This window comes from Ovis canadensis, chromosome 6 (assembly GCF_042477335.2).
Source record: "Ovis canadensis isolate MfBH-ARS-UI-01 breed Bighorn chromosome 6, ARS-UI_OviCan_v2, whole genome shotgun sequence".
NCBI classification, from domain to species: Eukaryota; Metazoa; Chordata; class Mammalia; order Artiodactyla; family Bovidae; genus Ovis; species Ovis canadensis.
In genome coordinates, this window is record NC_091250.1 from 35,847,428 (window position 1) to 35,870,818 (window position 23,391).

Genomic DNA, 23,391 nt, shown 5'->3' on the forward strand with positions numbered 1-23,391 from the left:
TAAAAGATAAATAACTAGACAGATCTTTTTATCATACATGTCCCAGAATATTTCACAAAGCCATTGCCAAAATAATTTGATAATGTGTATGCCTAGGATCCACTTGGGGAGCGTGTGCGTGTGAGTATGTGTGTGCATGTGTTTCATCTATTAATTATCTCTCTTAGGGATCTGCTAATCATTTATTTCTTCAATTTTGAAAGAATTAATTTGGTTTTAACTCCCTTCTCTACCTTTTTCTGCATCCACTTTAATCTGATTTCTTTGATGAATTTTTTTTAAAAATCTGACTTAAAAAGTTTGAGGGGAATAATGCTTATGCTTTCATCTGGAAAGTAAGAAAGACGTGGTGGGCGGCGTACTTGTGGAGAGAGTAGGCTGCTCCCCATTGTGTTTGAAGGCTCTGGCCTTACAGAACCTTTACTGATGGTGGGAGGAGCTGCTGTCTGTGCCTTGCTAAACTTTCATACTTGCACAGAAACTCAGTCTTGGTGTTCATATGGTTTCTTCTCACCGCTCGGAGCTTAGTCTTTCATACCTGTCTGAGACTCTACAGTGTTTATCACCTCACTTAGAGGAAAATTCTTCCTTATGATCCTCAATCTGTGGGTCAAATTTGGTTTTTCTTTTCTTCAGTGAGGGTGAAGGGTAGTGGAATAGCCTTTTACATATACCAGAAGAGTATTTAAATTTGTATACTATCATTTGACTTTTTTTTTTTTTCTAAGTTCTGGAGTGCAGTGCTGTGGAGCACTCTCTAACTTTGCCTGAAGGAATGTACAAGACTCTCATTTGTCCTAATTTATATTCATGCAGGTTCTTTTTTAGGGTATCTTAATCACATTCCTACAGTGCTGTAGCATTCTACATTAGAAGACCCCTTGTCTCCTTCTGAGGTGGGATTAGGAGGGAGACAGGGAGAGTGTGTGTTATCAAGTGAGATCTGGAGATTCTGTAACTGTTGGCTGGGATCATGCACTTAAATGTAAAGTGTTTGAGAGTTGGTTTTATTTTTGGTAATTGCTCCTTTTTTATCCTGTTTAACAGTTATATTCTCTTTTCCTCTCCAGCACAAATGTCCAGGTATGTGATAGCCCTTTCCATTGCTCTGAAGAGGAAGCAAGATCATTAGTTGAATCGGTAAGCAACAGATGTCCAAATTATCCTTTATTCTGATAAATGCCATGGGGAAGTCTAACAGAAGTTCTGAAAAATCTATCAGTGAAATCTTTCATGTCTTTGGGAAGCATAAAATTAAAAACTAGCATTAAAATTATTTTTTATCCAAGGAATTTAGATTTAAAACTTGTTACTGCTGTTCTGTTTTCTGAAGTTAACCATGTAACTAATTTCCTATGATACTGTTTTCACCAGTTTATTATTGTTTAAATCCATTAGCTCTCCTCTGCACTGACCTGTCCTCACAAGTTATCCACTCAGTGTCTAAATTGTGACTGGCTGCTGGCACAAGTGCATTTTGTCTTAAGTTTCTTTTCCTTTTTTTTTCCATTTAGTTTGGTTACCTCACAAACGTTCCTTCTCTAAGGAGAATATCTTTAGATTTTTATAGGTCTTAGTGATAATGCTGCCTTGAGGCAACTGAATTTATTAGTAAAGTAATACTTGGAGCCCACTAAATAAGAAAATTCAGATAATCAAGTAGTATTGCTGTGTAAAGCATATTCAGGAGTGATCTTAGGCTAGAAATCCCATCTATAAATTTAAGGTTTCTGGGTTTTTTCTCTTTAAACTAATTATCTGAAAACTAGTGAGTTTAGCTCTTTACTTCAGGACCAACAAAAGTGTTTACTCACAATGGCTGCTTTGAATTGTTTTTCACTAATTAATCAGCTGTTTAATTATTGCGTGCTATGTGTGGTTAGATGCTAGGTACTGGAGATGCAGTATTACAGAGAAGATACAAAAAGTTGTCCTCGTATAGCTAACATTGTAGTTGCAGTGATGGATAATAAACACTCAAGTGAAGTATAAAGTGTTTCTGAATGTGATAAATGCAGGGATGAGAAATGAGCCAGGAAGAGGGGATCCAGTGCCTGGAGTCGGGGGCGGGCACTGTAGCGACTGGGAAGTGTGGGGGACAGCCGCGTGAGCCGAGAACTGACCCGAATCTGGATTTGTAGACGGTATGGGACTAGGCCATGTGACTGTCTGAACAAAGAGCGTCCCACACCGCAGACCAAAGGCCATAGGCAAGTGGGTGCTTGATCTGTTGACGAAATGCCCAAGAAACCACCATGACTGGTAGGATAGGGGAGTCTAGGGGAGAAAGGAGGAGCTGAGATCAAAAATGTTTGTATCTGCGGTAAAAATGGAGGCAAGTTATTACGAAAGACCTTCTGAAAAACACCCTGTAAAGATTATTTTAAGAATTTCATTTCTTATTCTGAGTAAGATGGAACCATTGAAAGGTTTTGAGCAAAAGTATGATGTAATGATATGATCTGACTTAGATTTTAATAAGATCACTTTGGCTGTGTTGGCAAGAATGGGCTCCAGGGAGGCAAGGAAGGTGCAGGGGAGCCCTGATAATCATGCACCCTACGATGTCAGTTTGTTTTCTCCAAGTTTTCAGTTTTGTATCTGTGTCGATTACATTCTGAACTTAGTTCTCATTTATTATTCTTTAAGAAAAAAATAGAGGAAAACAAGTTAATAACTTTTTATCTTTATTCATGTAGTCTCCCATTAATCTCAGATTAAGACCATTCTACTTTATGGGACTTCACTGGTGGTCCAGTGGCTAAGACTCCACACTCCAGATGCAGGAGACCGGAATTCGATCCCTGGTCAGGAAACTAGATCCCACATGCAGCCCCCCCCCCAAAAAAAAAAAAAGACTATTCCTTTGTAGTTTCGAATTTATAAATGATAGGTATAACAGACTTTTGTTTTAAAGTTAGCTCCAAGATGAAAGTTTCTGTCTTACATCTTTAAAAAAAAAATTTCCTAACATTTAAGTAGGAAAAGTCCTCTTAAAATAATTGGAGAACTTGGATATAATCTAGGTGGTTAGATATGGGGGACAAGATTAGAATTCAGAAACATTAACATCCAGATTTAATGATATGGTTTGGTAGCTTTGCTCCGTTTCGTAATGATGAAGAAGGTGCTATGCTGATTTTTCACTGAGAAAGCTGTAATAGAAAATAAAAATGCAGAGAAGGCAGTCCTTCATCAGCTCTAGTAGAAATTACTGTATATGGGATTTCACCACTAAAAATTTATAAGTCAAAGAATTGCTCTTTTAGCAGCCTCATTAGTGATTTTGGAGCTCAGATTAGGTAACACTTAGTCAAGAGGATTTTATCAGCTTGTATTAATGAAATTTTTTGTAGTCAGAGCATTTTGACTTGGCATTTTCTCTCTTCCCTGGTAGCTCAGCTGGTAAAGAATCCACCTGCAATGCAGGAGACCCCAGTTTGATTCCTGAGTCAGAAAGATCCACTGAAAAAGGGATAGGGTACCCACTCCAGTATTCTTGGGCTTCCATGGTAAAGAATCCAGCTCAGCTGGTAAAGAATCCACCTTCCATGCGGGAGACCTGGGTTCGATCCCTGGGTTAGGAAGATCCTGTGGAGAAGGGAACGGCTACCCACTCCAGTATTCTGGCCTGGAGAATTCCATGGACTGTATAGTCCATGGGGTCGTAAAGAGTCAGACATGACTGAGCGACTGTCACTTTATATCTTCAAAACCATACTGAGATGTTTGAATCAACATTGCTTAGGTATAGATTCCCATATCTCTCTATTGCTATATACTGACTTCAAAGTACTGTCGACTTTTGTTTGTTCTTTGCTTGCTCAGAATAACTTAAGGCATCACAGTCATCCATCAAATTTGATCGTATTCACACCGCATCAATCCTGGGCCTATATGGAAACAAACTATAACCCCTAGGTTTATCAGTGGGCTTAGAATAAGCGAACTCATTCTTAAAAGTTAATCAACTTAGGTAATATTATCTTAAGATAGATGTGAAGATGTTAAATGAGTATGAAGTAATGGTTAAAACGAAGCCAGGTAGCAGTAAGTTTTCACTTTCTAGATGTATCTGAGTTTGTGCTCAGTCATGTCTATTGATTAGGTGAGATTTTAGGATAAAGTAATTGCTTTGATGATCAGATACTCTTAAAGCACCAAAAGAAAAGAAATGGACTCAGCTTTTGAGTGATTAATAGAATCGTTACAGAAAGCATATACTTTTGAACAGGTATCGATCAGAACACAGTTAAGTGTAGTGGCATTGAGACCCCCTAAAATCATTAAGTAGTCACCCCAAAATATGTACAGATCAATTAGGAAAAACAGTGTTGCCATAACCAAGAAAAACAAAAGCCGACAACCTGATGACTCTAATTTGGAAGAATCTTAGAAACAGAATAGAAAATATCTACAGAAGTAATATGTCATACTTAAATTAGAGATCTTAAGGAAGATAGTTGATCTAAGGACGATAAGGAGAGTTGCAGTAGGAAGGTTAGTGAATTTTGTTTATAAATATAGATGCTTGAATTATATACAGTCATGCAAGGCATGGCTGTGTCCAAAACAAGGTTTGTTACCTAAACCTGAACACACTCAGGATCCACAGAGACAGATTGTTTCTCTGTGTGTCCAGGTTACTGTTTGTGACCACTGGCTACCAACTGAACCACCCAATTATATTTTTGGGGGGATAGTGTCTTTTTTTTTTTAATAGCCTAAAGTGTAGAACTCTTTCCCATTGTTTAAATACTATGTGACTAGAAACTGGAGCTTTATTTCAGGGAACAAGGTTCAGAGCCTTTATAGGGAAGAAAGAATGCATCTTTGTGTATGCGTGTGCACATGTGAGTGTGCATTTGTGCATACACATGTAGTTGTCCTTTCAGATCTAATAGTAATATCGAATGACAGTTGATTTGATGCCTGGGATCTAAGATGCTACTTTTAGGGTCCTTTACTATATTTAAAGTATTTGGAAAATACGTATGTTGAGAAGATAGGAACAGTATTTATAAGCTTTGTCTAATAGACATATAGAATTAGAGAATACATTGTTTTTTTAGTACACCTGGACACTTCCAGAAATTAAGTATAAGTTAGGCCACAAAGAGTTGGAAAAAGGTGCTAAGGAGTTGAGGTAATGCAAACCACGTTCTCTGTCAGTAGTGTAACCAAGTTACCAATCAGTTAAAAAGTATTAAAAGAAAAAATCCCAAATCCTTGCTGTTTGGAAACTAAAAACACTACTATGCTGCTAAGTCACTTCTATATGTCATGCCAAAAAAATGAATTGTAACAAATTATAAAATATTTAAAATGAATAACTAAATCACTCTGTGTCAGAACTTGCATGATGCTGCAAAAACAGTTTTTGAGAGAAATTAGATATACAGCAGAAATGAAAAAAGAAAGTTGAGAGGCTAAATGTTCAACTCAACAATTTCTGTTTTTTTCCTGTCTTTTCACATTATAGGAAAGAAAATTATATAGGGTAGAGCAAATATTTAATGAAATAGAAAACAAGGAGATATGGAAAAGATCTGTTAAAACAGCAGCTGGGTTTTCTTCATACAGAGCTGACAATATGGACAAACTTAATTCCCTGGTAGCTCAGTGGGTCAGGAGTCGGCCTGCGTGCAGGAGACCCAAGTTCAATCCCTGGGTTGGAAAGATCCCCTGGAGAAGGAAATGGCAACTCCAGTATTCTTACCTGGAGAATCTCATGGACAGAGGAGCCAGGGGAGCTACAGTCCACTGGGGAAGAGTCAAACACAACTTAGCGACCAAACCACCATTAAACGAAGGACCGTGAAAGAGAGAAGACATAAATAACAATATCCAAAATTAAAATGAAGACATTACAGACACAGGTTTATAGGTGATCAGAAAGGAATAGTCTAAGTTGCTTTTGGCAATACCTTTCTAAACATAGATGAATGGCCAGTCTTATTTAAAATATAAACAATCATGTTAAATCAAGAACAGACAGACAACCCAAATAGATTTATCAATAGTTCAAGAGAATACTTAGTTATGAAAATGACAGTATCTCCCATGTTAATTAAAGAAGTCAATCTGTTTTTATAAGAATTCCAATAGGAATTTCATTGAACTTGGTAAGATAATCCTAAAGTTTATATGGAATATTAAAGGGCCAGGGATAACCTAAAGAAGACTGATAAATTTAAACAAAGTTTTTTTAATCTGTAAACAAAAGATACCACAGAATAAGTTAAAAGATATGCCACTGATTGGAAGATCTTTGCATGAAGTGACAAAAGGATTAACAGTTTATTCAAATCAACAGGAAGAAAATAACCCAGTAGGGGGGGGAAAATGGGCAAGCAGTATGAATGGGCAACTCATGAGAGAGGGTATTGACATTACTAGAAAACATGTGAAAATTTGCTGTATCTCTGCAGTGATCGGTGAAATCAAACTTAAGGCACAGTGCAAGTTCATGGCCATCAGATTGGCCAGCATTTATTAAGTGTTTTTAAACATGTGGAAAGGAGACCTCTCGTACTAGTCGATACGCTTGTGGGAGTATAAATTAGTGTAACCACCTTGAAAAGCAGTAAAGTAATTTCTAGTATGGTTGAAGGTGCTTATAACCCACTACTCTGAAGTTACTTTCTAGATATACATTCTATAGAAACACTAATGCCTGTCTTTTTATAATCAGACATGGGCAAGTGGGAAACTGAACAAATGCCTGTCAATAGAAAACTGGGTAAATAAACTGTAGTATACTTATACAGTGGAATGCTATACCATAGGTAAAATCTGTGAATTAAAACTATATAACTCTACATGGATAAAATCTGAAAGTGCAGTGTTGGGTGAAAAAATGTTTGCAACATTGCGTGTATTGTTGAAATAAATTTTAAAACACTCCAAGTAGCACCATAGATTTTTAGTGAATATAAACAGACACGTTTTTCACATTTTTGAAACATAAATAAGAACAATAAACACTGGTTTCAGCCAGCGTTTCTCCTGGTGGTTAGGAGAAGTTACTTCTGAGAAGGAATAAAAATAAATAAGGTTTTTATTTTCGATGGATAGGGAGAAAAAGAGACTTCAGTTATAAAGTTTCTGAAATAACAAAATGTTAACTCTAAAAAAAATCCAGAGAATAGATATTTGTTATAATGGTCTTTACATTTTCTGTGCTTTTGTAGTATTTCATAATTAACAGAATTTGAATGCCCAGGAAAAAAATTAATGAAACCAAAACTTTATTCTTTGTGAAGACCAGCAAAATTGATAAACCTTTAGCCAAAATGATCAGGAAAGAAAAGAGAACACAAATCTTTAATGTCAGGAATGAGGCAAGTGACATCACTACTGATTTGGGAGATAATAGGAGAACAATAGAGCAGTATTGTGAAAAACTTTGCATAAGTTAATTTCAGAATTTGGGTGAAACTGGACAGATTTCTTGAAATACGTAAAATACCAAAGTTCACTGAAGAAGAAACAGGTATAAACAAATTAAATCTGCACTTAAAATATCTCTCTGTAAACACAGCTCTGGGCCTTGACTCCTGCTACTTTTATTCGGCATTTACCAAAGGTTCTACCCAGCACAGTAAGGCGCTAAAGAGAAGGAGTGGCGTCCAGGTTGCAAACGGGGACACATGAGTGTCTATATTGAATTTTCAATAAAATGAACCTGAAAGCTATTATAATACGTGACTTTAGCAGGGTTGCAGGATACAGGCTCAGTATACAGTAAACAGTTGTGTTTTTATGTATTAGGCACAAAAATTAGAAACTAAAAATAAATGCATTATTTATAATGACTTCAAAAATGTGAAACACTTCACAGTAAATCTGGAAAAAAAAAAGTGAAGATCCTGAACCCTGAAAACTATCACATATAGCCCATAGATACAGAACTAAATAAATGGGAAAATATTTCATGTTTATGATTTGGAAGACTCAGTATTGTTACGATGTCAATTCTCTAATTGATCTGCAGGTTTAATGCAGTATCAATCAGATTTCAGAACACTTTTTTTGTAGAAATCAGCAAACCCATGTATGTAAATACTAAGGACCTAGAATTAGACTCAACAGCTTTGTGGAGAACAAGGTTAGAATACTAATTCTACCTGACTTACAGTCATTTTACACAACTACAGTAATGAAAAGAGTGTAGTAGTGGTATAAAACTAGAGAAGAGATCAGTGAAAACAAATCCACAGATAGACCTACATATATGTAGACAACTGATTTTTGAAGTAATAATCTTTTCAACAAATAGTTTGTGAACAGTTGATTATTCCCTATGTGAGAAAAAAACACACTTTAATCCATACCTTGCACTATGTATTATAATTCTCTAAAGTGTACCTAAGACAAAATTTAAAACAGAAATCTAAACCAGTTTTGACCTTGGGTTAGTTAGGCAAGATTTCTTAGATATAACACTAAGTTCAATTCAGTTGAGTCGCTCAGTCGTGTCCGACTCTTTGCCACCCCATGAACTGCAGCACGCCGGGCCTCCTTGTCCATCACCAACTCCTGGAGTCCACCCAAACCCATGTCCATTGAGTCGGTGATGCCATCCAACCATCTCACCCTCTGTCGTGCCCTTCCCCTCCTGCCTTGCCTTCAATCTTTTCCAGCATCAGGGTCTTTTCAAATGAGTCAGTTCTTTGCATGAGTTGGCCACAGTGTTGAAGTTTCAGCTTCAGCATCGGTCCTTCCAATGAGTATTCAGGGTTGATTTCCTTTAGGATGGACTGGTTGGAGCTCCTTGCAGTCCAAGTGCAATCTGTTTTGTTTAAATGTTAAGTTGAACTTCATCAAAATTAATTTTTGTTCTGTAAATGACACTCTTAGGAGAATGAAAATAAGCTACGTGCTGTAAGAAAACATTTGAAAATTGTATGCCTGATAAAGGGACTTGTATCCAGAACTTAAAGAATTCTCATAATTGAATAATAAGAAAACAGAACATCAGCCTCCCACCACAAAAACTGCAAAACATATGAATGGTTGCTTTGCCAAAGAAGGTATTCTGAAAACAGGAGATGATGCTCAACTTTACCAGTCATCAGGAGGATGTGTATCTGCAAATTGAAAACCAAACTGGGGCTTCCCCACCTGCTTGTTGGAATGCAAAATGGTAAAACTACTTTGGGAAACAGTTTGGCATTTTCTTAGAAAGTTAAACATATACCTACCGTATGATCTAGCCATGTCACTCTTTATTTCCCCAATAGAAATGGAAGTCTTTGTTCGTACAGAGACTTACCTATGGTGGCTTTATTTGTAATAGACAAAAATTGGAAACAAACCATATTTCTATCAATAGAAATGAATTGTGGTATATTTGTATGAGGAAATACCCATAAAAAGAAATGAATTATTGATACATGCTATGATGTGGCTGACAGAAAAGGCAATGGCACCCCACTCCAATACTCTTGCCTGGAAAATCCCATGGACGGAGGAGCCTGGTAGGCTGCAGTCCATGGGGTCGCTGAGAGTTGGACACAATTCAGTGACTTCACTTTCACTTTTCATTTTCATGCAATGGAAAAGGAAATGGCAACCCACTCCAGTGTTCTTGCCTGGAGAATCCCAGGGACGGCAGAGCCTGGTGGGCTGCCATCTATGGGATCGCACAGAGTCGGACACAACTGAAGTGACTTAGCAGCAGCAGCAGTAGCAGCAGCATGACATGGCTGAATTTTAAAAAATTATATGGAATAGAAAAAGGCAGATACATGTATTATACTGTTTATAATTTTAGAATATGTGGACACTTATGTGTACTAACACAGAACAGGTGATTGGTTGGAGGGATTACAATCACTTACAGGGATGGAAGGAACTTGGGATTGATAGTGACTATGATTATTATCTTGATAGTGTTAATGGTTTCATGAGTATGTGTGTGTGTGTGTATATATGTCAAAACTTATCAAACCGTACACTATAAATGTGTGCAGTTTATCCCATGTCAGTTTTGGTTCAGCAAAACTTCAAGGAAAAAAAATTTTTTTTTTCTGGAATCAGACTGCACCCAAATCCCAACTCTTATTCACAGTTGGAAGCAAATTGCTTAACTTATTTATGCCTTGGTTTCCTTATTTATAAAATAAGAAGCTAATAATAGTATCTTCCTTGTACTGAGGGCTGTTGTGGAGAACTGAATTAGGTAGTCCAGGTAAAATAGAGAGCAGCTAGAAAGTATTAATTAAATATTGGGGTTTATTGCCCCTATTGTATCAATAGTATTGTCGAACTAATTTGGCCACAGAGAGAAGCCCCTTCTTGAATATTTTTTGAGTATTGCAGCCTCTTGACTACTTCCAGTGATGAAGAGAGCACTTCTTCATGAGTATCCCATTCCATTAATGCATGAGCAGTGGAAAAGTCAACCTAGTTCACATTATTCTATGAAAAGTAGTTCTTTTTCAGAGACTTAAGCAGAAAGGATTAGGAGAAAGAGTGAGTCAGTGTCCACAACATAATAACTCAATGTAGAACTTAACCATATATCCTGTCTGGGAATTTTTTGCCCTATAATTCTCCCACACATTTCTTTCTGTTCAGGTATTTTCCTTGTATTCTGCTCTCTCTGGAAATGGACACCCTCTGGGCAGCATGCAAAGTTGGGAGAAGTTTGAATTAGGTTATTTGGTAAAAGCTTAGTATGCGCTGATTATAGTTATTTTACTGGAAGAGAAAAAAAAAAACAATAAAGTTTGAACTTTGTGAGATTCTGCACACAATCTCAGTGCACATAGGACTGAGAGAGAGAACCAGACCCATTGCAATGGAATCCTAGCCTAGCCTCAGACCCTACACAGCCTGGTAGCTGCAGAGATGTAAAGCTGTTAGAACCTGCAATTCGGGCCAAGGAGAATAAGTAACCACGCTCCTGCTTAGTTGCAGGGACCCAGTCCTGTGATTCTGTGCACCTTCAGATCACAGCAGTGATGGAAAACTTCCCAAAAGGGGAAAGATGTCTCAAACTGGGAGGATAGAACACCTCCCAGGGAAGTCTTGGCTGTCTCAGTCTGACTTGTTTCCGCCTTCGCCTGACCAGACTTCACTGCAAGCAGTCTCCAGAGTGCAAATCTGGAGCACAGCAAGCTAGGAGATGACAATGCTGATGGTGCATGGAGGCATGGAGAGGAGTGCTTTGAAAGAAAAAAGTGAGGGGAAATTTCAAGTTTAATTAAAAGTATTATTCTGACTACATTGAGTAGATCTTCTTTATTCAGTAAATCAGTATGTCCACAGTGCTGTGTGACATTTTGGATGGTCATTTTTTATTTGATGTCAAGACTTCTTAGCTGGATTGTAAAGAGCAGTGCATTCAGGAGACCAGGGCCTTAGAAGGAGTTCCAGTGGCAGTTAATGCCATCAGTATATACGCTAGTCATCTCTCACCACTAAAGCCACCAGCAGTGTTATAAATGCATGTTTGTATTTACATACTAAATCAAAGATGAATCCAGATGACGGATTATAAATCCATCATCAACAGTGTCTCATGTGAGTCTGAGTCTTCTTTAAAAAACTTCACACCAAAGCCATACTTAACGTTTTTCTAGAGGTCCACAACAAAGATAATCAATAGACCAGGTAGTTTAGAAGTGTGTATTTTGGGGTTCTGTGCCCTAATAGGAAATTACCAGTGAGTGAATATTGTTAAATAGTTTCAAATATGAGAAGTAATAACCAGCAGAATAGTGTTGCAGTCCATTAGAGTTGTTGGATAGGGCTTTTAGCTGCATGCTTCTCAGATGATTTCCTTTGGGCATGCACTTCATCTCTGCTTAGAGCTACTGAGGACAGCAGCCACAGTTTCCTTGCACATCTCAGAACAAGATGACCATCCTTGGTGTCTGGTTGTTGAAATCAAGCCAACTCAGAACTAAGTTCTGAAGTCAGTCTGACTGGGAGGTTCTCTTATCTGGACTGCTTGGACTGCTTCCGCAAGAGACCTTCCCTCTGTGGTCACTCACTTTACATTTCTATCAAAGAGGACTGTGTTTCCCTTTAGAGGGGAGACTTTCTGTGGGTGTGATTTTTCTAACAAGGTCACACTACAATATTCATGCTATACAGATCTCTCTTATTTGTGATTCTGAAAATAAACATCTTTGTGGCAGTTCACTATTTAAAAAACTTTAAATAAGGTATTTTCTTGATAAATCCAGATCCGATTCTAGTCACCTTATATCTCCTTCTTCGGTTTCCCTTTTTCCTTAAAAGCTTAAAAAGCTTTTGCTTAAAAGCTTCACTGCATTGCCACTCAAACATGAACAAAGAAGGTGAAAGTAAAATAGAATTTTAGCCAATTGAATATGTTCATGAAAGGAAGAGAATGTTTATTAAACTTAGACAAAATGCTCTTACAGTTTATTTATGGATAACTAAGAACTGGTCATGTTTTTTTGACTCATAAATCAGAAAAGAAATTGTGAGAGAAGGCCTTTGACAAAATTCAACATCCATTTATGATAAAAACTCTCCAGAAAGCAGGAATAGAAGGAACATACCTCAACATAATAAAAGCTATATATGACAAACCCACAGCAAACATTATCCTCAATGGTGAAAAATTGAAAGCATTTCCCCTAAAGTCAGGAACAAGACAAGGGTGTCCACTTTCACCGCTACTATTCAACATAGTTCTGGAAGTTTTGGCCACAGCAATCAGAGCAGAAAAAGAAATAAAAGGAATCCAAATTGGAAAAGAAGAAGTAAAACTCTCACTGTTTGCAAATGACATGATCCTCTACATGGAAAACCCTAAAGACTCCACCAGAAAATTACTAGAGCTAATCAATGAATATAGTAAAGTTGCAGGATATAAAATCAACACACAGAAATCCCTTGCATTCCTATACACAAATAATGAGAAAGTAGAAAAAGAAATTAAGGAAACAATTCCATTCACCATTGCAATGAAAAGAATAAAATACTTAGGAATATATCTACCTAAAGAAACTAAAGACCTATATATAGAAAACTATAAAACACTGATGAAAGAAATCAAAGAGGACACTAACAGATGGAGAAATATACCATGTTCATGGATCGGAAGAATCAATATAGTGAAAATGAGTATACTACCCAAAGCAATTTACAATTCAATGCAATCCCTATCAAGCTACCAGCCACATTTTTCACAGAACTAGAACAAATAATTTCAAGATTTGTATGGAAATACAAAAAACCTCGAATAGCCAAAGCAATCTTGAGAAAGAAGAATGGAACTGGAGGAATCAACTTGCCTGACTTCAGGCTCTACTACAAAGCCACAGTCATCAAGACAGTATGGTACTGGCACAAAGACAGACATATAGATCAATGGAACAAAATAGAAAGCCCAGAGATAAATCCACACACATATGGACACCTTATCTTTGACAAAGGAGGCAAGAATATACAATGGAGTAAAGACAATCTCTTTAACAAGTGGTGCTGGGAAAACTGGTCAACCACTTGTAAAAGAATGAAACTAGATCACTTTCTAACATCGCACACAAAAATAAACTCAAAATGGATTAAAGATCTAAATGTAAGATCAGAAACTATAAAACTCCTAGAGGAGAACATAGGCAAAACACTCTCCGACATAAATCACAGCAGGATCCTCTATGATCCACCTCCCAGAATTCTGGAAATAAAAGCAAAAATAAACAAATGGGATCTAATTAAAATTAAAAGCTTCTGCACAACAAAGGAAAATATAAGCAAGGTGAAAAGACAGCCTTCTGAATGGGAGAAAATAATAGCAAATGAAGCAACTGACAAACAACTCATCTCAAAAATATACAAGCAACTTATGCAGCTCAATTCCAGAAAAATAAACGACCCAATCAAAAAATGGGCCAAAGAACTAAATAGACATTTCTCCAAAGAAGACATACAGATGGCTAACAAACACATGAAAAGATGCTCAACATCACTCATTATTAGAGAAATGCAAATCAAAACCACAATGAGGTACCACTTCACTCCAGTCAGAATGGCCGCGATCCAAAAATCTGCAAGCAATAAATGCTGGAGAGGGTGTGGAGAAAAGGGAACCCTCCTACACTGTTGGTGGGAATGCAAACTAGTACAGCCACTATGGAGAACAGTGTGGAGATTCCTTAAAAAATTGCAAGTAGGACTACCTTATGACCCAGCAATCCCACTGCTGGGCATACACACCAAGGAAACCAGAATTGAAAGAGACACATGTACCCCAATGTTCATCGCAGCACTGTTTGTAATAGCCAGGACATGGAAACAACCTAGATGTCCATCAGCAGATGAATGGATAAGAAAGCTGTGGTACATATACACAATGGAGTATTACTCAGCCGTTAAAAAGAATTCATTTGAATCAGTTCTGATGAGATGGATGGAACTGGAGCCAATTATACAGAGTGAAGTAAGCCAGAAAGAAAAACACCAATACAGTATACTAACACATATATATGGAATTTAGGAAGATGGCAATGACGACCCTGTATGCAAGACAGGAAAAAAGACATAGATGTGTGTAACGGACTTTTGGACTCAGAGGGAGAGGGAGAGGGTGGGATGATTTGGGAGAATGGGAATTCTAACATGTATACTATCATGTAAGAATTGAATCGCCAGTCTATGTCTGACGCAGGGTGCAGCATGCTTGGGGCTGGTGCATGGGGATGACCCAGAGAGATGTTGTGGGGAGGGAGGTGGGAGGGGGGTTCATGTTTGGGAATGCATGTAAGAATTAAAGATTTTAAAATTTAAAAAATAAAAAAACTAATAAAAAAAAAAAGAAAAGAAATTGTGAAAATAGTGAACATACTTCCAGTTACCAAATAGGTGAATCATGGGATGAAGTGTACAACAAGGGGAATATGGTCAATATCTTTGTAATATCTTTGTGTGGTGACAGATGGTAACTAGATTAATTGTGGTGACTCTTTTGTCATGTATAGAAATACCAAATCACTGTATTGTGCGCCAGGAACCAACATAGTGTGGTAGGTCATTCATACACTCATAGAAAAAGAGATCGGATTTGTGGTTGCCAGAGGTGGAAAGTGAGAGGAAGAAGAATTAAATGAAGGCAGCAAAAGGTAGAGACCTCCTGTTATAAGTAAGTACTAGAGATGTAACGTAAAGCATGATAAATATAGTTGATACTGCTATATGTTATATGTGAAAGTTGTTAAGAGAGTAGATCCTAGAGCTCCTCTGGTTGAGTGGTTAAGACTTCTCCTTCCATTGCAAGGCGAATGGGTTTGATCCCTGGTTGGGGGGCTAAGATCCCACATGCCTCATGGCCAAAGGGAACAAAACCATAAAATAGAAGCAATATTGTAATAAATTCAATAAAGACTGTAAAAATGGTCTGTATAAAAAAATCTTTAAAAGTAAATCCTGAGAAAAAATTATTTAATTTTGTATCTATATGATAATGATGGATGTTCACTAAACATATTGTGGCAATCATTTCATGATGTAAATTAAATCATTATGCTGTACACCTTAAACTTATACAGTGCTGTATGTCAGTTATATCAATAAAACTGTAAGAAAAACATGAATATAGAGTAATTGCTTTATGAACCATGGAAACATAATGCCTGGATGGAATACCCAAGGTAATGTAATTCAACTGAAACCCTACTGCACTTGAATGAAAAATCAGAAACTTTTTTCTCTTTAATTTTAAATCCTTATAATAAAGTAAAAGAATATCAATTCTCATATCATGTGGTAAAGCAAGATTTTATGTTGGCTGAGTGTATCGTGTTTGTTTATTAATTTGAACAAATGTAACCTATGGGTGAAAATGCTTTCACAGGGATCCAGTGGGAGTATCTGAAGGAGTGAAAAGCAGTTGTATTAAAGTTATATTAATTTAACATAACGTTTACACATGAATAGGGACAGAGGCTAGAGTAAGCCTTCTTTGGTTGATTAAAAGTGTAATATTTCGCTAATGAAAGCACTAGATTTGTTTGAAAGAAATTAAAGAAATGATTATTCATGAGAAATATTTTTGGAGCGGGAAAGGAGAGGAGATTGCATGTTTACAATGGGTGTATATTGTGGCTCAGTTGGTAAAGAATCTGCCTGCAATGCGGGAAACCTGGGTTCAATCCCTGGATTGGGAAGGTCCCCTGGAGAAGGGAAAAGCTACCCAATCCAGTGTTCTGGCCTGGAGAATTCCATGGACTGTATAGTCCATGGGGTCGCAAAGAGTTGGACACGACTAAGCAGCTGTCACTCTCCTCTTTCACTTTCATCAACAGGCTTTTTAGTTCCTCTTCACTTTCTGCCATAAGGGTGGTGTCAAATGCATATCTGACGTTATTGATATTTCTCCTGGCAATCTTGATTCCAGCTTGTGCTTCTTCCAGCCCAGCGTTTCTCATGATGTACTCTGCATAGAAGTTAAATAAGCAGGGTGACAATATACAGCCTTGATGTACTCCTTTTCCTATTTGGAACCAGTCTGTTGTTCCATGTCTAGTTCTAACTGTTGCTTGCTGACCTGCATATAGGTTTCTCAAGAGGCAGGTCAGGTGGTCTAGTATTCCCCTCTCTTTCAGAATTTTCCACAGTTTATTGTGATCCACACAGTCAAAGGCTTTGGCATAGTCAATAAAGCAGAAACAGATGTTTTTCTGGAACTCTTTTGCTTTTTCCATGATCCAGCAGATGTTGGCAATTTGATCTCTTGTTCCTCTGCCTTTTCTAAAACCAGCTTGAACATCTGGAAGTTCACGGTTCACGTATTGCTGAAGCCTGGCTTGGAGAATTTTGAGCATTAGTTTATTAGCGTGTGAGATGAGCGCAATTGTGCAGTAGTTTGAGCATTCTTTGGCATTGCCTTTCTTTGGAATTGGAATGAAAACTGACCTTTTCCAGTCCTGTGGCCATTGCTGAGTTTTCCAAATTTGCTGGCATCTTGAGTACAGCACTTTCACAGCATCATCTTTCAGGATTTGAAACAGCTCAACTGGAATTCCATCACCTCCACTAGCTTTGTTCATTGCAATGCTTTCCAAGGCCCACTTGACTTCACATTCCAGGATGTCTGGCTCTAGGTGAATGATCATACCATTGTGATTATCTGGGTCGTGAAGATCTTTTTTGTACAGTTCTTCTGTGTATTCTTGCTATCTCTTCTTAATATCTTCTGCTTCTGTTAGGTCAGAAAATGAAGATCATGCCATCTGGTCCCATCACTTCATGGGAAATAGATGGGGAAACAGTGGAAACAGTGTCAGACTTTATTTTGGGGGGCTCCAAAACCATTGCAGATGGTGACTGCAGCCATGAAATTAAGACACTTATTCCTTGGAAGGAAAGTTATGACCAACCTAGATAGCATATTCAAAAGCAGAGACATTACTTTGCTAACAATGGTCCATCTAGTCAAGGCTATGGTTTTTCCAGTAGTCATCTATGGATGTGAGAGTTGGAGTGTGAAGAAAGTTGAGCACCGAAGAATTGATGCTTTTGAACTGTGGTGTTGGAGAAGACTCTTGAGAGTCCCTTGGACTGCAAGGAGATCCAACCAGTCCATCCTAAAGGAGATCAGCCCTGGGTGTTCTTTGGAAGGAATGATGCTGAAGCTGAAACTCCAGTACTTTGGCCACCTCATGCATAGAGTTGAGTCATTGAAAAAGACTTTGATGCTGCGAGGGATTGGGGGCAGAAGGAGAAGGGGACACAGAGGATGAGATGGCTGGATGGCATCACCAACTCAATGGACATGAGTTTGAGTCAACTCCGGGAGTTGCTGATGGACAGGGAGGCCTGGCGTGCTGCAATTCATGGGGTCGCAAAGAGTCGGACCGACTGAGCGACTGAACTGAACTGAACTGAAGTAGCTTTCACTCACTCACTCATAAAGTAATTCATTTTCCTGGAGAATTTATCTTCGATGAGTAGAGGGTGCCCACATTCATCCCCTATAGAGAAATTAGGAGAAGGAAGTAACTGAAAATCCTCCCTTTATTTCTTACAAGGAAAATGTAGTGATGGTGACTCCTTGGACTGAGGGTTCGGATTAGGTCACTTTACAATGTAGCTCTGTGCATTTTTTGTTGTTGTTGTTACATTTTCTATAAGTGTTATGTTTAAGAATCAATTTAATGTTGGTCTCTCTTTTGGCATATATTAATATTATTATAGAAAAATGTGAAAAAACTTCATTCCCAGACTTTCATAGTTATTGTCTCTTGAGTGTTATGGTTTGTTTTCTTTGACAAAACAGGGCTTTATACATTCTGAATATATTCTACCAACCAAGAAATTTATTTTAAGAGTAAATAAATAAAAAGTTGTTAGAATTATTTTTTAACTGTAATGATAAATGTTTTAGTTCAAATAGTTTGTTCATTTCTTTTCTGTAATGCTTTTTAGGTTGAATACTCAGGTGTGTGGTACATGGTTCCATTGGTACATTTGCCACTGATCTCAAATATCAGCCTCTTTCCTACCGGGGCTGAGCAGATTGAGAGAATTAGAACTTGATGATTAAATTTGAAATCTGAAAAATGTGTTATAAAATCAGGGTGGTGGTTATTCCTCAGGGAGAAGAGCTTATGATTGGGGAAGTACCTGGCATGTTCCATTTCTTGACTTGGGTGATGGTTACATAGATTTTATTCTAATATTTTGGAGCTTTCTGCATTCTTTTCTGTGAGTAATAGATCTCTCAATATAGTTTGACGAAAAAAAAAAATCTTTAAAATGTGTTCATAATTAGGAAAAAATCTTATATCTCAGAAAAACTTTTCTTTCAATCTTGTCTACCACAGATTATATCTATTGTAAGAATCTTGGCACAGTCATCAAAGTAGAAAAATTAAATACTCTAGGAGACAGCTAAATAGTGTGTGTGCTTCTTTACACATGTGCATGCACGTCTATGAACATGTGTGTTGAATTTTTATTCTAAAGACCCAGCCAAGGAAGCAACTGCAAAAAAAAGTCTCTTCATATTCTCAGTAGTTCCCATGGGTTAATGAGAGAAAATATTTCTAAGAATGCTTTTTATCTTATTTGACTCTTAAGCCTATGGTTTGTTTATTTAAAAGAATAGGCAATAATAATAAAAAGGTAAAGAGGATTTACTTTTTTTAGGTTAGAGAACCATTGTGTGTTAACTTTGTTCCATAATTTTATGTGTTTTTTTTTTTAAAAAGCATCCTGAGTATCGTTTCCACATCTAAGTATTTGTTATAACAGAAACTCTGATCTTGCCTTTCAGGTGTCGTTTTCACTGAATAAAGGAAGTAATGAAGAAGGTATGGTTTATGTTGGTTCTTAAGGAGCTAGATATGTAAATTTATTTGTTTACAGTAGTGGAGACCCCAAAAAATACAGTAGATTAAAAATGATAGAAACTAAGTAAAGCACATTTTAACATAGTCATTAAAACTTTCAGATGGAATCAGTTATTTCTAATTTCAGACAATAAGGAACACGTTTATTACTTTTAGTCTGGAAAGTAGTTTGTGCAGTGACTTTGTTGGTAAAGTGCTAAGTTTCCAGCTAATTCGGATAAATTTTTAAGACTTCCAATGTCTGTATTGGTGAAATTTTATTGATTATCTATCATTATTTTAATGAATGACTCATTTTATACTCTTAGTGTTTATTTATTTGGCTGCATCGGGTCTCAGTTGCGGCACGCGGGATTTTTGTTGTGGTGCTTGGGCTTCTGTCTAATTGCAGCGTGTGGGTTTGGTTGCCCTGCGGCATGTGGGATCTTAGTTCCCCTGGTCCCAACTAGGGATAGAACCTGTGTCCCTGGCACTGGAAGGCAAATACTTAACCACTGAACCACCAGGGAAATCCCCACTCATTTTAACAGAAGATGTTAAAATCAAAATTTAAAGTAGAATTAAAAATAGAATTTTAAAATTACCATTATTTAAAGCTATTGTAAGAAAGAAATAAAAATGTTCTATAGTAAAAATTTCAAAATATGTATGTATCATCTTTTAAAATATTGCAAGGCTTTTTGTCTTTTTGTTTTAATATAAAATATTAGAATACTCAACTTGCAAGTTTGGAGGAAAAAATGAGAACTGTTTACTGTGAGTCCAAGTTCTAAGATGTTTAGAAAGGAGCAAATCTATAGATAATGATTTCATGGGGAGGCAAGCTCTATTCCTTACAGGGGGAAGTAAGATTGTTTCTTTGCAATTCTATCCCATCTGGGCTATTTGACAGGCAGTCACATTTTATAGTGCAGGGTTTGCCTAGACCTTTCATGCCGCAGCTAGGATACTTAACTTCAGTATTAATCAGTAAAGACTAAAGAACCCAGCAAGATGTATGAAATAAAGTGGGATCCTTTAGAATATCAGACCTGAGCCAAATGAGAGAACTTAGAACCAGAGTTTAAAGGTGAGTGACTTTAAGTATAGAAGTGTGTCACCCTAAGTTCTGATTGTTTATATCTGTCTGAACACTTCTGGAAAGTCTGAATTTAATTTGTCTTCTCCTCTCTTCCCTCCTCCCTCCCTCTTTACCCCTTCCCTAAAACCCTGCTTCCCCATTTTAAATGCAGATCAAGTATGGCACTTCCTTGGCAAGTGATTAGAACATCTGAAGGCCTGCCATCAGGATTCCAGTCTCTAAGAACGCTGAGATTCAACCTCCCCCAAGTGCTAGAAACAGGCAGAATTTGCTAATTAACTTCCTGTTGAAACTTCTTTTTTTTTTTCTTCAAGCTTTTTGCAATATGCAATGTGTAAATAAACACTGACATTTTTGAATTAGCTGCCTTTGAATATTTATTGATATGAAAAGATTTTGTTGAATTTCATAGCAGAAGTTTAGAGGCACTGAGTTTTTTTTAATTAGTTTATTTATTTTAATTGGAGGCTAATTACTTTACAATGTTGTGGTGGTTTTGCCATACATCGACGAGAATCAGCCTTGGGTGTACAGGTTTCCCCCCTTCCTGAACCCCTCTCCCCCCTCCCTCCCCACCCCATCCCTCTGGGTTGTCCCAGTGCACCAGCTTTGAGTGCTCTGCTTCATTCATGAGACTTGCACTGGTCATCTGTTTCACATATGGTAATTTACATGTTTCAGTGCTGTTCTCTTATATCATCCCGCCTTTGTCTTCTCCCACATCGTCCAAACGTCTGTTCTTTACACCTGTGTCTCTTTTGCTGTCTTGCATATAGAGTCATCGTTACCGTCTTTCTAAAGTTTGTATTGGTGTTTTTCTTTCTGATTTACTTCACTCTGTACATAATAGGCTGTAGTTTCATCCACCTCATTAGGACTGACTCAATGCCTTCTTTTTTATAGCTGAGTAATATTCCATTGTGTATATATGTACCACAATGTCCTTATCCATTCATCTGCTGATAGACATCTATGTTGCTTCCATGTCCTGGCTATTATAAACAGAGAAGCACTGAGTTTTGGCCAATCCTAATTTATATGCATGAAGGAACCCAGTGGTTTTATTAGCTTTTATTTCTAAGGGTTAAAGTAAAAAGGATAAGTGTAGTAAACTAATAAGATTTTTATAGATACAATGGTTCTCATTTTTGTACAGTGTTATGTCTTTTTGAGTCCACTGCTGGTAGAGACGTATTTAGCCAAGCTCTGTCCTCTTAGTCCTGTGTAAATGTGTTTACATTTATTAAGACTCTTTCCTATAACTATTTTGTAGCTTCTAAACTCAGATTCTCATTGAGTCCTATCAGATTTACTTCTCATCTCTACGGTGATGAATCACAAGTCTACATAAGAAACTCAGGTCTTTCTCCTGGGGTCTATTGGACATCTCTTTAATGCCTTTGATTCCTCTTGTACAAAACTAAACTCATCCTCCCTTGTTCTTGAATTAACATTCTCCTAGTCACCCAAGCAGGCCCTTGAAACCATATTGAATCTCCGTTCTCTTTTCTTGGGCTTCCCTGGTGGCTCAGATGGTGAAGAGTCTAAAGAATCTGCCTGCAATACAGGAGACCTGAGTTTGATCCCTGGTTTGGGAAGATGCCCTGGAAAAGGAAATGGCAAGCCACTTCAGTATTCTTGCCTGGAGAATTCCATGGACAGAGAAGTCCAATGGGCTACAGCGCGTGGGGTCACAGAGAGTCAGACACAACTGAGCAGCTAACACCTTCACATTTTCACTTTTCTCCTTTCTTTACTCAAGAAGGCCATCTAAATGTTTCTTTATCCTCTTTATTACTTTACACCCTTAACATACCCATTACCCCTTTATTTCACTTGGACTGTTATAACAGCCATCTAGCTCTTCACCTCCTGACCCAGTGCTCTGCCTCATTCCCCTTCAGTTCAGTTCAGTTCAGTTGCTCAGTCGTGTCCGATTCTTTGCGACCCCATGAATCGCAGCACGCCAGGCCTCCCTGTCCATCACCAACACCCAGAGTTCACTCAGACTCACGTCCATCGAGTCAGTGATGCCATCCAGCCATCTCGTCCTCTGTCGTCCCCTTCTCCTCCTGTCCCCAATCCCTCCCAGCATCAGAGTCTTTTCCAATGAGTCAACTCTTTGCATGTTTGGCCAAAGTACTGGAGTTTCAGCTTTAGCATCATTCCTTCCAAAGAAATCCCAGGGCTGATCTCCTTCAGAATGGACTGGTTGGATCTCCTTGCAGTCCAAGGGACTCTCAAGAGTCTTCTCCAATACCACAGCTCAAAAGCATCAATTCTTCGGCGCTCAGACTTCTTCACAGTCCAACTCTCACATCCATACATGACCACAGGAAAAACCATAGCCTTGACTAGACAGACCTTAGTTGGCAGAGTAATGTCTCTGCTTTTGAATATTTGATCTAGGTTGGTCATAACTTTTCTTCCAAGGAGTAAGCGTCTTTTAATTTCATGGCTGCAATCACCATCTGCAGTGATTTTGGAGCCCCAAAAAATAAAGTCTGACATTGTTCCCCCATCTATTTCCCATGAAGTGATGGGACCAGATGCCATGATCTTCATTTTCTGAATGTTGAGCTTTAAGCCAACTTTTTCACTCTCCATTTTCACTTTCATCAAGAGGCTTTTTAGTTCCTCTTCACTTTCTGCCATAAGGGTGGTGTCATCTGCATATCTGACGTTATTGATATTTCTCCCGGCAATCTTGATTCCAGCTTGTGTTTCTTCCAGTCCAGCGTTTCTCATGATGCACTCTGCATAGAAGTTAAATAAGCAGGGTGACAATATACAGCCTTGATGCACTCCTTTTCCTATTTGGAACTAGTCTGTTGTTCCATGTCCAGTTCTAACTGCTGCTTCCTGACCTGCATACAGATTTCTCAAGAGGCAGGTTAGGTGGTCTGGTATTCCCATCTCTCTCAGAATTTTCCACAGTTTATTGTGATCCACACAGTCAAAGGCTTTGGCATA

The 23,391-nt window shown here is 37.8% G+C and overlaps 1 protein-coding gene across 10 annotated transcripts in view; it reads left to right on the forward strand.

Annotated features, from left to right (window-relative positions):
- The window catches only part of PPA2 (inorganic pyrophosphatase 2), a 117,632-nt gene that overhangs the window by 78,551 nt on the left and 15,690 nt on the right, over positions 1-23,391 (forward strand). For 4 of the 10 annotated variants that reach the window (XM_069593570.1, XM_069593572.1, XM_069593575.1 and 1 more), the window contains 3 exons: positions 1,071-1,140; positions 19,262-19,298; positions 20,570-20,780. In XM_069593570.1, the coding sequence (XP_069449671.1) occupies positions 1,071-1,140; positions 19,262-19,298; positions 20,570-20,598 (136 nt within the window). In that variant the 3' untranslated portion in view covers positions 20,599-20,780. Of the gene's footprint in view, positions 1-1,070; positions 1,141-14,966; positions 15,128-19,261; positions 19,299-20,569; positions 20,781-23,391 lie in introns of those variants that run through there. The other 6 variants (XR_011257654.1, XR_011257655.1, XR_011257656.1 and 3 more) reach the window with 3 other exon arrangements.